The sequence below is a fragment of the Protobothrops mucrosquamatus genome, unplaced genomic scaffold (assembly GCF_001527695.2).
Source record: "Protobothrops mucrosquamatus isolate PMUCROS unplaced genomic scaffold, P.Mucros_1.0 scaffold45, whole genome shotgun sequence".
In the NCBI taxonomy this organism is placed as follows: domain Eukaryota; kingdom Metazoa; phylum Chordata; class Lepidosauria; order Squamata; family Viperidae; genus Protobothrops; species Protobothrops mucrosquamatus.
Genome location: NW_015386427.1, coordinates 6,062,497 through 6,076,305, shown reverse-complemented (window position 1 = coordinate 6,076,305; position 13,809 = coordinate 6,062,497). Strand labels below are relative to the sequence as shown.

At 37.1% G+C, this 13,809-nt stretch overlaps 1 protein-coding gene across 1 annotated transcript in view; it reads left to right on the top strand.

Annotated features, from left to right (window-relative positions):
* The window catches only part of HARS (histidyl-tRNA synthetase), a gene marked incomplete in the record, with an annotated part of 38,570 nt that overhangs the window by 11,280 nt on the left and 13,481 nt on the right, over positions 1–13,809 (top strand). The window contains 4 exon segments of the mRNA XM_015811602.1: positions 1,179–1,274; positions 2,790–2,915; positions 5,367–5,474; positions 7,965–8,063. Of these exon segments, the coding sequence (XP_015667088.1) occupies positions 1,179–1,274; positions 2,790–2,915; positions 5,367–5,474; positions 7,965–8,063 (429 nt within the window).

The following is a 13,809-nucleotide window of genomic DNA, read 5'->3' as shown; positions in this document are numbered from 1 at the left end:
GTTTTGGGAACATTAAAATCTGGGCTATCTAAAGTTTCTACCATAGAATTATTGTAGAAGCTAAACAGGGCAGGAATTAAAATACATCCATCTTTTCCTTTTCTTAACATTTTTGAGGGCAATTGTGTGAATGTATGCCACTGTTCCTGAATTTTATTACCAGATGTAAGACTGCTACAGGCCTTCTATCTAACAATCTAACCCTAAATAAATATAAATTAACTTTCTCTAGAGCCCATTTTAAAAAGTGTACGTTCTGCTGTAGCTTTTTGGTGTATGGAATTCACGAGAGGTCCTAGCCTCAGAAAATTTGCCCTTGTGGCTCTAGGAAAATTCTTGCCCATCTCTTCATTATTTTTAAGTGATCTTAACTCTTTTCTTGTGGCTAAAGGTGTGAAATACCTTTACAGCCCATAGGACTGTGCAAAACCTTGACGTAGATGTGTTGTTGTATTGTTTTATTTTAATTTCTTGCGATAGGTAGATGTAGTAATTTATTTTCTTTCTCTGAGAACAGTTCTGTTAAATGTCCATGTCCCTTTTTATATGTACGTAACACTGTCAGAATTGGAGAATGTTTGTGTAAAAACAAGGTATCAAGTTACGAAGAATTCTTTAGTCAAGTCAGATTTTCCTGATTGTTTTCTGTGTTCATTGTCCATTAAAAGTACCACTTTCCTCCTACCCATACAAGAAAAAAGCCATGTACAAGTGCCTCTTTCTGTGGTATTGCCATGGCTCTGAAACATCATTTCAGTTAAATCTGCCATGCATTCGCTTTAAACATTTTGCACAAAGAAGTAAAGCAAAAAGATAAATTGGTTTAAAATCTGATCTTTATACCTGATGGAACACCCCCCTCCCCCCGCATTGCTCTTCCTTTCCTATTTATATCACTTCTATTCATTACTTTGACATTTATATAACAACTGATTAATTTTACTGGTTTTTGTTTTGTGGGTTTTTGTTTTGTTTAAGCTGCTATTATATGAAATAGAAGAAAGGAATATAAATTATTCAGTGTTATTATTTTTATTCAGTTGTCCAAGTAATTGTGACCTTTATAAGCACATTGTGACTGGAACTTGTATTGGTCTCTTGTAACAACATGATTTACTGTTGCTTTTATCTGTCCTTTTTTTTTCTTCCTGTCTTCTTTCCTATTCTTTTCTTTTTAGGAAACCTTAACAGGGAAATATGGAGAAGACTCAAAGCTCATCTATGATTTGAAAGACCAAGGAGGAGAGCTGCTATCGCTTCGCTATGATTTGACTGTATCCTAAGGCCTGGTATTCCTGGCATAAATATAAAATGGCAAGAAGGCATTTTGAATTTACCTTCCATATTCTGTGATCAGAACTATTCAAGCTCAGTCCATAGACGGTATATGGAAACATTATTTTGATAGTTTAACTTGTTGGTTAAATAAGTTTTCAACTAGAGATGAGGAAAGAAGGAAGAATATATAAGTTACAAAAAATCTTGGGATCCATTGCTAAAGTATTCCATTTCTGAGGATTATTTTCACAGCCTGCTTTTACAGAAAACTATGAAGTTGCTTAATTACATGTAGGCAGATATATATCCACTTATATGAGAGCATGTTCCATTGTAGAATATTGAAAACAACTTTAGTGAGATTTACTTCTGAACAGAGAAGTAAAGACTGAAGTGGCAAACCAAAAAGAAGGAGGGAAGACCATAATGATATTTTCTTCTGGAGTCTTTAAGAGAAATGGCTGAGCCCTCTACAGTGGAGAGACTTAGATCTTTCCAAGAAGTTTGCTAAATAACATGGTACCTACTTGAAGCCATATTTCAAGCTCCTTAGGAGGAACATAATAGCACATCTCTAGAAAGGTACTTAAGAACAAGATACCTCTCTTGCATTGGTGAGATACGAGTTATATCCAAAAATTGAGGAAAGTTCGTAGGGTTACAGCTTCTTACTTCAGTCCTGATTTCCCATTTTGCTCCTCATGCATTTTTTCCTTTTCTGCTAGTGTTTCAGTAGTTCTGAGGACCTGGCTCTTTGTGGACTTTAAACCCAGTTTGTTATTCTGCCATCTCTACTCTTTTGTTGGTGTTGGTGTTGTTGTTGTTTTTATTGCCTTATTTTTCATGTTTTAAATCTTTTGTAAATCATTAAATCATTTGTAAACTGCTGGGAGTTGGGTAGCATATCAGTTTAAATAATAATGATTATGCCTTTGAATTATGCAAAAGTCTCAGGGATGGGGTATCTTCCTTTTAGGATTTTTAATCGTTTCTGCTTGAGAGAGGTTATTTAGCAGTACAGGTAGTTCTCGACATGACTACAATTGAGCCCCAAACATCTGTTGCTATGCAAAGCACTTATTATTTTTGCCCCATTTTACAACTTTTTTGCCAGAGTTAAACAAATAACTGCAGATGTTAAGTGAATCATGCAGTCATTAAGTGAACCTGGCTTCCCCCATTAACTTTGCTTGTCAGAAGCCAGTTGGGAAGGTTACAAATGGTGATCATGTGACCCTGGGACATGCAACTGTCATAAGTATATGCCAGTTGCCAAGCGCCCAAATTTTGATCACGTGACCATGCGGATGTTGCAAAGGTCGTGTGAAAACCAGTCATAAGTCACTTTTTTCAGTGCCGTTGTAACTTTGAATTGTCACTCAGTGAATGATTGTACATTGAGGAATACCTGTAAAGGTTTTTAGGTTCTCCCCCCCCCATTCTAAATAGTCACAGAAAGGAAGAGGTTTGCCTTAAGATTTCAAGTGTTCTCCTGAGCCTTCTTTGTCCAGGTGCCGTTTGCTCGTTATTTGGCTATGAACAAAATCACCAACATTAAGCGTTACCAAATTGCTAAAGTCTACAGGCGGGATAACCCAGCCATGACGAAGGGACGTTACAGGGAGTTCTATCAGTGTGTAAGTACATGCGAGCTACCATTAGATTATATACATGACTAATTGGCTTTCTCCACAGTGGGATCCATAGCTCCATGGTATTGCATACAAATGTGGGTAGCATTTCCTAATGTTGCAACAATTTTTGCCTCCTTAGTTTATGTGATCATATATTTGGAGAGTTCTGCAACAAACCCAGGGATAACAACATTGTTTCTCCTTTTATCTTATCAATTTCCATGGAACTTTTTAGCCTTTTGTGGGAGTATAGCCATGTGCAATGTACATTTATACTGAGAGCAGATCATTCTACAACAAAGAGACCGATATTGTTCTTGTAGATGCAGCACTTTGGGTATTTAATACAGATTTCAGTTCTTTCTAATTTCAGATACATGGTAATTTTTCAGTAGCATTTACATTTCTGATTCTATGCTCTATATGTCGTATATCCGTTATCATAATTACATGTATCCATATATGTATGTTAAGGTGGTAGGCGTATCTTAATTTAAAAGGAAGAGATAAATTGCTTACCTGGTAATGCTAATGTGATTGAGATATTTATAATTATCCAGCTTAATAGCTGAACTTTTTCCTGACAGAGGCCAGAAAGATAATACCCTAGGTGTTTATGAATGATGCTTACGTTTTCTTCCCTTTTTCATGACTTTTATTTGAATTTGCAGCGGAATAAGCAGCCATTTTACCTCTTAAAGTGCTTTTGTAAATGAAAAAAATGGGCCCTCTCTTTGGGAGATTGCAATCTGTTTTTAAAGTTGTAATGGGTGCCTTAACCTAAACATACGCGCATACTCTGCTTGAACACACTCACTCTGGAAAATGTAAGCAAGTCTTGAAGGGAGGAGGTTAGGTTTGCCCACAGAGCCATGAATTTCTCATACTTGCTGCAAGAATGTTTATTCTTCACCCAGTGACATTAGAAAAGGCCTCTTGAGTATAATTTTCTCAGAATAAGTGATAGTAATACAATGCAGTATATAGATGTCTTTATATAATAACCAGATACAGGGTAGTCCTTGATTTACAACCATTTGTTTAGCGACCATTCAAACTTACAACAGGAATAAAAAAAAGTTATTTATGACTGCTCCTAACAATTACATCTTTCGCAGCATCCCCATATTCACATGAACACAAATTGGATGCTTGGCAATTGGCATGTATTTCTAAAGTTTGCAGCACCCCAGGGTCACATGATCATTTGCTCGCTTCACAGCAGACCTCCAATGAGCAACGTCAGTGGGGGAAACTGGATTCTATTAACAACAACATGGTTCATTTAACTGCAGTGATTCACATAACAACCATTGCAAAAAGGCAATAAAATCGAGCAGAACTCATAACAATTGCCTTCCTTTGCAACAAAAGTTCTGGTGCCAATTCTGATTCTACATTTAGGACTACCTGTATGTCTTATTCTAAAGTTTTATTGTACTATTGCAAATTATAGTCTCTCCCCCCCCAAAATTGTATAAAGGCATCTGGGAGTTTCTCATGTAAGATCACACTGTGTGTACATTTATCTAATTATGTGATAGTAAGAGAGGTGACTATGATGAAAAAATGTTGGTGTTTTCTTGATATAAACGCTTAAAATTAACTAAGGAAGTATATGAATAATCAGAATCTGGATATGGGTATGTTGGATATGGGTATTTTTCCAACTGATGTGACTTTTTACACTATTATATGCATTATTATGTGTAGTAATGGTACTATATAAATACAGGTTTAACACAAAGTCATTTTCAGCAGTTTGTGTTCCATAAAACTATTCAGTTTACATTTAGCCTTTATATTCATAATGCTGTCTTAATCTTAATTCCTTTATTTACATTTTGCACTTTTTCCTTGTTTGCCAGATTTTAAGTAATTTAAGATTTTACTTATCATGATAAAGGCAGTCATTTCCATTACTTCTTCCCATAAATGGTTAATCTGCCAGTTGCGGAGTAACCATTTTTCTGACTTCTTCCAGACATTGCCGAGGAGGCTGGGAAGCCATTGCTTCCTTGTTTTTCCTTCCCCCATGAATGCTGTAAGTCCATTTGGCAATCATCAGAGAATGTTTACCCATTCCCATCCCTTTATGGTCATTTTTCAGACTCTTCCCTATGATTATGGATGGGAGGAATTAGAGAGAGACAGATGCCTAAAGAAACCCCATTCTTGTAAGCTACTCTGGGATTTATTTATTTCTCTGAAAAATGAAAGGAGAGAGCCCTCCAGTAATAATTTGCATTACTGGAAGATGTAGAAGGCTTAGCCTCAAACAATTCCTAGTTGCATCAGTGTGTGATGTATGTCAGATCCTAGAGGTTTCTGCTTTTCTGATAGCAAGACTTGGAAAGATAGCTTCTATATACCAAACAATGCAGCACCAACGTCTGATTCACTGCTGGATAGCTTATACTTCAGCAATTTTCTTATCTGCAATTTGTAACTCAGGATTTTGACATTGCTGGCCATTATGACATCATGATTCCTGATGCAGAGTGTCTGAAAATTGTGCATGAGATTCTATGTGCCCTACAAATAGGAGACTTTCTCATCAAGGTGAGTACAAGACCTGGGTCAGAATCCACTTTTTTCTCGCAGTTATACTGGTTTTAGCATTAGAATGATTATAATCAATTGGCATTTGTATTTGCTCTTTCATTTCTGGCAACAAGTGGTATACTTTAATCATTGAGACATATTTTTAAATCTGTATGTATTTGGCAGCAGAATTGTCCACATTAAACTATTGCTGCTTACTTATAAATACTGATATCCCAGCCCTTCATTTTGATGCTCCAAAAAGTAAAAGAAGTTCTGAAAGGATCTTAATTCAAGCACAACTTCAGCCACAGAAGCTACAGTACTGGATGATTTGGAACCAGTTCCATGTCTCAATCCAATCTACCGCACATAGTTGTTGTAAGTAAATTTTGAAAAAGGAGTGTTACAGATATTATTTTGAGTTCCTGGGTGAATCTACACTGGATATAAAAAGTCTAACCAACCCTATTAAAATGCCAGGTTTTGGGGATGTAAACAAATCAGCCCAAGATAAATCACTTCAGAGATTTTTCCATCTTTAATGCAGCATATAAGCTATACAATTCAATTGAGAAACACGCTGAATTTTTTAAAGGGGGGAAATAAAAATAAAACTTACAATAACATGGTTGCATAAGTGTGCACACCATCTTAAGTAGGGATGTGGATATGTTCAGAATTAAACAACCGCATTCAAACTGATCTTAAATAGCCGGTACACACCTTCCATCACTTAATGTGACTCTGATCAAGCCCATGTAAAGTTCAGTTGTTCTAGTAGGATTTTTCTGATCTTTACTCAGATGCCTCTTGCAGCAAATCCCACAATTTGCAAAGACCTTATGAAGCATCAAAGGGATCTCATTGTTGGAAAGTATCAGTCAGGAGAACAGTACAAAAAAATATCCAAGCCATTGGATATACTATGGGACATACTGAAGACAGTCATCAACAAGTGGAGAAAATATGGCACAACATTGACATTACCAAGAACTAGATGATCCTCCAAAATTGAGGAAAAAACAAGAAAAAAATTGGTCTGGGATACTGCCAAGAGTCTACAGTAACATTAAAGGAGCTACAGGAATTTCTGATAAGTACTGGTTGTGTACTACATATAACGATAATCTCTTGTATTCTTCCTATGTCTGACAGAAACCTTTTCTTACAAAGAAAAACATCCAAGTCTGCTACATTTTGCAAAAACCTATATCACGTCTGAAAAGAGCATGTGGGAAAACGTAGGTTGAATTTTTTTCATCATAATTCCAAGCAGTATATTTGATGCAAAAACATTGCATTGCCAAAAGTAACACTATATCCACAGTGAAGCGTGGTGGCAGCATTGTACTTTGAGGCTGCCTTTCTTCAGTGGAATTGGGGCTTTAGTCAAGATGGAGGGAATTATGAACAGTTCTAAACATCAATTTTGCACAAAATCTTTAGGCCTCTGCTGAAATACTAAAGATGAAGAGGAAATTCACCTTTCAAAATAACAGTGACCCAAAAGATACTGTACCTCCAAATCATAGTGCTTGCTTCAGCATACTAAAATTGGAACAATACTTCCAAATCAACAAAAAATATCAAAAGTTTTAGAATGGCCCAGCCAGAGCTTGAATCTGAATCCAATTGAAGCTCTGTAGGGTGATCTGAAGAGACCTGTGCACAGGAGATGCTCTCACAATCTGACAGATTTGGAGCGCTTGTGCAAGGAGGAGTAGGCAAACATTCCTAAGGCAAGATGTGTCACGCTGATAGGCTCCTGCCCCAAAAGACTGAATGCTGCCATAAAATCAAAAGGTGCTTCAATAGAGTATTAGTTTAAGGGTATGTACACTTATGCAACCACATTTTTATAGCAATAGCACTTAGACCTATATACAACTTCACAGTGCTTTACAGCCCTCTCTAAGCGGTTTACAGAGTCAACACATTGTCCCCAACAATCTGGGTCCTCATTTTACCAACCTTGGAAGGATGGAAGGCTAAGTCAACCTTGAGCCGGTCAGGAACCAGGAATCGAACTCCTGACAATATGAGCAGAGTTAGCCTGCAGTATTACATTCTAACCACTGTGCCAACAATTTTATTGTTTTTCCCATTAAAAGATTTCAGTTTGTTTTTCAATTGAATTGTACAGCTTGTAGGTTATATTAAAGGTGGGAAAAATTCTGAAGTGATTTAATTTGGGTTAATTTTTTCACATCTCAAAATCCTGGAATTTTAACAGAGGGTTATAGACCTTTTATATCCACTGTAATTAAAAAGCATACAAATAAGTAGTATTAGATTTTCCAGAAAGCTCAACATTTTCGAAGACTAGAAATAAAAATAGATTAAACATCCAGTAACCCTAACCCTAGTATATGGTCCAGTGAGAAGGACTGGAATGACTGTAAACCAATGGTCTAAGGTCCAAACTACAAATAGTCCAGGAATATTACCAATAGAATCAAAATCTATTGGGAAATGTTGCTTGAAAACATCTCAATTTCCTTCTAGGTCAATGACCGTCGTATCCTTGATGGGATGTTTGCAGTCTGTGGGGTTCCAGATACCAAATTCCGGACCATTTGCTCCACTGTAGATAAATTAGACAAGGTAAGAACTTTACTATTAAGACAACAAGATAATAACTCAAGTGACTAAAAAATCCAGAATAAATATATATTCATTGATCACGAAATCTCAACTGCATTATTGTGGCTGCTGTTACAGAAATTACGAGAGGAAAGAAGATAAAATTTAACTTCAGTATTCAAAAAGATAGATCAGGACATCAGGATGATCCGTTAAGGGATCAGGGACCACAACTTAGGTTCCTGACCTTCCAAATTACTTCAGAAAGCCAAAATTCAGCTACCAAATTTCAGTGCTGTTTTCTCAGAGTGCTGGTGGTAGGCTGTTGATTGACTACCCCTGTTTTATAGACAAAGAAAACTCATAAAACAATCCATTCTAATCTAGAAGCCTTGCAATGAGAAAGAACCCCATCAGGCAGAAATATTTGAGGTTCTGATTTCAACAAGATAACTTTTAATGAAGGAGTTGATGAAACTCAGTAAGACAGATCACAGGGTCCTGATTTGTCTCCCAGTAGAAATAAGAATTCAGAGAACCAGCCTGAAAAGTTTGTATTATATCCAACATTTATTATTTAAGGGGAAAAAATTCAACTCTATAGATTTAGAATGAGCAGGGATAAAAGAAGGGATATTGATTTCTTTCAGTGTAGCTGAGCTATAGATCCAAATCCTTAGCTTAGATAAATGGTTCCCTTAGCCTATAGAGTAATTCTACCTCCTGACCGACAATTTTGAACTTCAAGAATGCAGTGAAACCTAAGGGGGCAAAAGGAGATTTTGAGAAATATGTGATGATATTTGATGTCAAAATTATATCGGTACTTTTTTCCAGAGTGTCCAGTCTCAGTGTGTTAGTGTTAGTAGAGGTTACCAGATGAGGAATCCTTTGTGCTTTCTGAGCTTGGTTGTTGTCTTGCAGACATTTCATTACTCAAATTAGATAACATCATAAGTGCACAGTGCATTCAGAGAGCACCAAGGATCCCTCATTTCAACCCTGAACTACAAATATTCTCCTTTAAAGGTTATCAGATATTACTAAAATAGTGCCTGTAAGTTCTGTATAGCTAGTCCTCGACTTACAGCAGTTCATTTAGTGACCAAAGTTACAACAGCATTGGAAAAAGTGACTTATGACCGTTTTTCACACTTACCGTTACAGCATCCCCATGATCACGTGATCAAAATTCAGATGCTTGGCAATTGACTTGTATTTATGACAGTTGCAGTGTACCAGGGTCATGTGATCCCTTTTGTAACCAGCAAAATCAATGGGGAAGCCAGATTCACTTAACAACCGTGTTACTAACTGAAAAACTGCAGTGATTTACTTAACAACTGTGGCAAGGAAGGTCGTAAAATGGGGCAAAACACACTTAACAAATGTCTCACTTAGCAACATAAATTTTGGGCTCAGTTGGGGCCATAAGTCGAGGACAACCTGTATTAATCATAAAATTATACACTTTTATTTCTCTGAAGATAGGCCTTTATTATTGTTATTGGTATTTATAACTGATTTATTATTAGTTTATATCTCAAAAACTATAATATTTTAGAAAATCGTGTTTAACATTAACATTTGAAACAACTTTGTCATGTAGTTAGGGGAAGGGGATTGTCTGTGGATGCTACTGGGAAGAATACATGTGTCATAAGACCCATGGGTACCACATTGCAAACCTTGGCTTCTGTGGTGATTTTCAAATGTTTATGGTGAGTCTTCCATAGCCTTCCATTTTTTCCCATGGCTATGCTAGAAGATTACAGATGCTCCATCCATTCTATAAAGCCAGGAAACTCCTAAAAACATTTTTCTCAGAAGTGGAATAAGTAATTATTTGCTCTTTGAGAAGGGTGAAAAAATTAGGAGTTCATACATGGACAAATTGAATTTTTAAATTACAGTCATGCCAGATTTGGGGAGGTTTTAAGTTCTTGCTAAAGTGTTGTAAAGAATTTTGCAACCTGTGGCTGAGATGGCGTCCCATTTTTTCTTCAAGCTGAAAATCTATTTTTTCTTAGGGTCACCATATATTTAAATTTATTTATTTAATCAATTTATATAGCCACCCATCTCAGCAATGACACTCATTGGACAATGATTACAGTAAAAAATACATATAGAAATAGCAATAGGATTTAGACTTATATATTGCTTCATAGAGCTTTACAGTTCTCTCTAAGCAGTTTACAAAGTCAGCATATTTCCCCCAACAATCTGAGTCCTCATTTTAACCGACCTCGGAAAGATGGAAGGCTGAGTCAACCTTGAGCCGGTCAGGATTGAACTCCAGATTGTGGGCAGAGTTAGCTTGCAATACTGCATTCTAACCACTGTGCCACCAGGGATCCTACAAAAAATAAAATACATAACTGCTGAGAAAAACAACAATCATTTACATAGCTAAGAGATGCGCTTGCACTGCACCCCCCCAGCCATTCGTGCAGCCTCATACACCCTCCCCTACCCAGCAGGAACCACTTCAAGCTCTGCCATGCTTGTGCCTCCCTTGCTACCCATGCACCCTTCCCAAGCCTTGTGCTTGTATTACACCTCCCTGGACACTCACATATCCTCCCAGAGCCTCACTGCATTTGCATCATGCCTCCTCAGCTACTTATGCACCACCACACACTTTCTCCCACCTGACAGCAGCTACGCCAACCCTTCCTACACTTGTGCCATACCTCCCCAGCTTTTCACGGATCTCCTCAAGCCTCAAAGCACTCATGCCATGTCTTCCCAGCCGTCTGCAGACTCACACCTACTGGCAGCAGTCACCCCAAATCCATTCCACATGCACCTCCCCCACTATCCGCACACCCTCCCCAAGCCTTGCTATACTCGCAGCATGCCTCCGCACCCTCCCTCCCTCACCCTGGCCTCTTGTCCCACTCAGCAGCCACTTACCCACCTGCCAGCCTGCATGCAATCCACCTGGGACTTGCAACTTCCTGCCGGCTTCCCCACTGACTTTGTTGTTGGAAGATGGTGGGATTTGTGAGGATGTGCTTGCTTAACAACTCAATCCTCACTTAACAGCAACAGGGACTGTAGAGATTGATATTGCTAAACAATGTAGTCATGTGACATGCTATATGACCACATTGCTTAGTGATGGAAATTGCAGTTCCAATTGCTGTTGTAACTCCAGAACTACCTGTATTTCTCCAATTGCAATAATAGTGAAGGAAATTCATGTAGTAGCATTTCTTTATTTTCTACTGGCAATATTACTTCTGCCAAATGAGATTCTTATCTCCTGTCTCTTTCACTTTTGTTCTCTCTCTCTCTCTCTCTCTCTCTCTCTCTCTCTGTGTGTGTGTGTGTGTGTGTGTGTTTAGAAATAAATCTTTCTACAAAGAGAAGCCAATTTTCTTGGGAGATATAAATCTACTCTGTGGTAAAACTCTGTGCTGTAATACAGTCAGGGTTTATGGCAATGATAGATTTGATTTCAAGATAGCCTATAGTCAGATTTGAAGAATTATGAGAGCTAAATTCAAATAAGAGGTTATTGATTTTATAATTGCTATTGTGTCTTACCTCCTAGAAATTCAGAAGGCCTATTCATTTTCTTTGTAATTAGCTTTGCTTACTTGACAGGTAAAAATATAGAGGTAGCCTGAATAGATGAACAAGCTAAAATTGTAAAGGCTAGAATTGTAACTCTATTTAATAGCAACAGGATCCTAATAAATTAAAGAGAAGTTATCAAGAACCTTGAGGCCTCTGAATAGCCATTCGTTTTGTAAAATCCAACAAACTTATTGAGAAGTGGTATAAAAATTATACTTCCATGTAACTTAACAATTAATATACAGAAAAACAAGACTATTAGCTATCCTTCATTGATCTGTCCATTTCTGTTTAACAATATAAATTGTTGACTATCACCATTTTTGATGGCAATAAAGTCTGTAGTTTCCACTTTGTAAAACAATTATCAAATTTAACAGTCTTAAATTTTATTGGATAACTTCAAGTTTAATATAGTAAGAGATAAAGCTTTCCTATCCATATTTTCTATGCTATGCAATTTCATAAACTTCTATTAGATTATCCTCTTATCAGCCTTTGTTGTAAACTAAAATGGCCCAAATATTCTAGTTTCTTTTAGGGTAGGGTAGCCCCTAATTATTTTTCTGCACATTTCCCAACTTTATTGTATAGCTTTGAGATGCAGTGACCAGAACTGAATACAGTATTCTAGATATAATTGCCCCGTATATTTAAAAGGGTCTTATTATATTGGTTGTTTCATTTTTTGGTCTTTTTTCCTAAAGATTCTATTTAAAGAAATATTTTTTTCTTTTATTCCCAATTTTTGCATGTTTTTAATAGAATATTCGGAAATTACTAGTTTACTAGACTCAGAGTATTTAGAATCAAAGTAGAAAAAAACAGGAAGAAACAACATGATTCCAGATATAGAGTCTTATTATATTATCTTTGTAGGAAGTGACTTCGTCTCATATATATCAAAACTAGAACAGATGTCTACCGAACCCTTCTACATTTTTTACTCTACCAACCTCTCTTCCCTAACCGTGGTCTTTAACGTCTAGTATAACCACTTATACATTCCGATGTACCACTCATAGTCTTGTCCAGTCTATACAGAATCAACTCTAAGGCTTGCAGGCCTAAAACCTATATCATTTTCTTCTATCCCATTGCTGGTTAAAGTGATACGTAAGAGATTAAACAAGAAAATAAGAAGCCACATAATGGGAAATATACTGGCTGTTTGCTTAGCACACTCATGGCTACCAACACTAAAGCATTCCTTTTGATGTGTATTCCCCATTGTATGCTTCTTCACTCTCTTGTATTCCTTCCTCTCCAATCTCTCTGCTCTGTGTGGGGAAAAAAAGGGGGGTTGTACACAGGACAATGCATACTGAGTGTAATGGGGATCACGTGAGTGAAAGAGAGATGCAGTAAAGATCATAAATGCAAGCATAGATCGCAAAGTTATTTTTTCATCATCCTCATCACTTTCAACGCTTGCTGCACTAGGCAGTCAAGTCAGGTCTATTTGTATAAATATAGGTGGCCCTTGCTTAAGATCACTGGTACAGCAACCATTTATTTTACTTTATTTTATTATTTTTTATTATTTTTCACATTTCTGAACTGTCCATCTCCCTTGAAGAGGACTCTTTGAACATACAGTTGCAAGAAAAAGTATGTGAACCCCTTGGGATAACGCGGAGTTTTGCATGAATTGGTCATAAAATGTGCTCTGAATGTCATCTAAGTCACAACAATAGAAAAACACAGTCTGCTGAAAATAATAATACACAAACATTACATGTTGTCATGGTTTAATTGAACATAACATGTAAACATTCACAGAGCAGGGAGGAAAAAGTATGTGAGCCCCTAGCCTAATGACGTCTCCAAGAGCTAATTGGAGCCAGGAGGGAGCCAACCTTGACTCCAATCAGTGTGATGATATTGGATGTGTTGCTGACAACTGTCCTGCCCGTTAAAAACACACACTTGTTATGGGTTTACTGGTTTCAAGAAGCACTGTCTGATGTGAACCATGCCTCGCAGAAAAGAGCTCTCAGAAGACCTACGATCAAGAATTTTTGACTTGCATGAAGCTGGAAAGGGTTACAAAAGTATCTCCAAACGCCTTGATGTTCATGTGTCCACAGTAAGACAGACTGTCTACAAATGGAGAAAGTTTAGCACTGTTGCTACTCTCCCTAGGCGTGGTCGTCCTGTAAAAATGACTGCAAGAGCA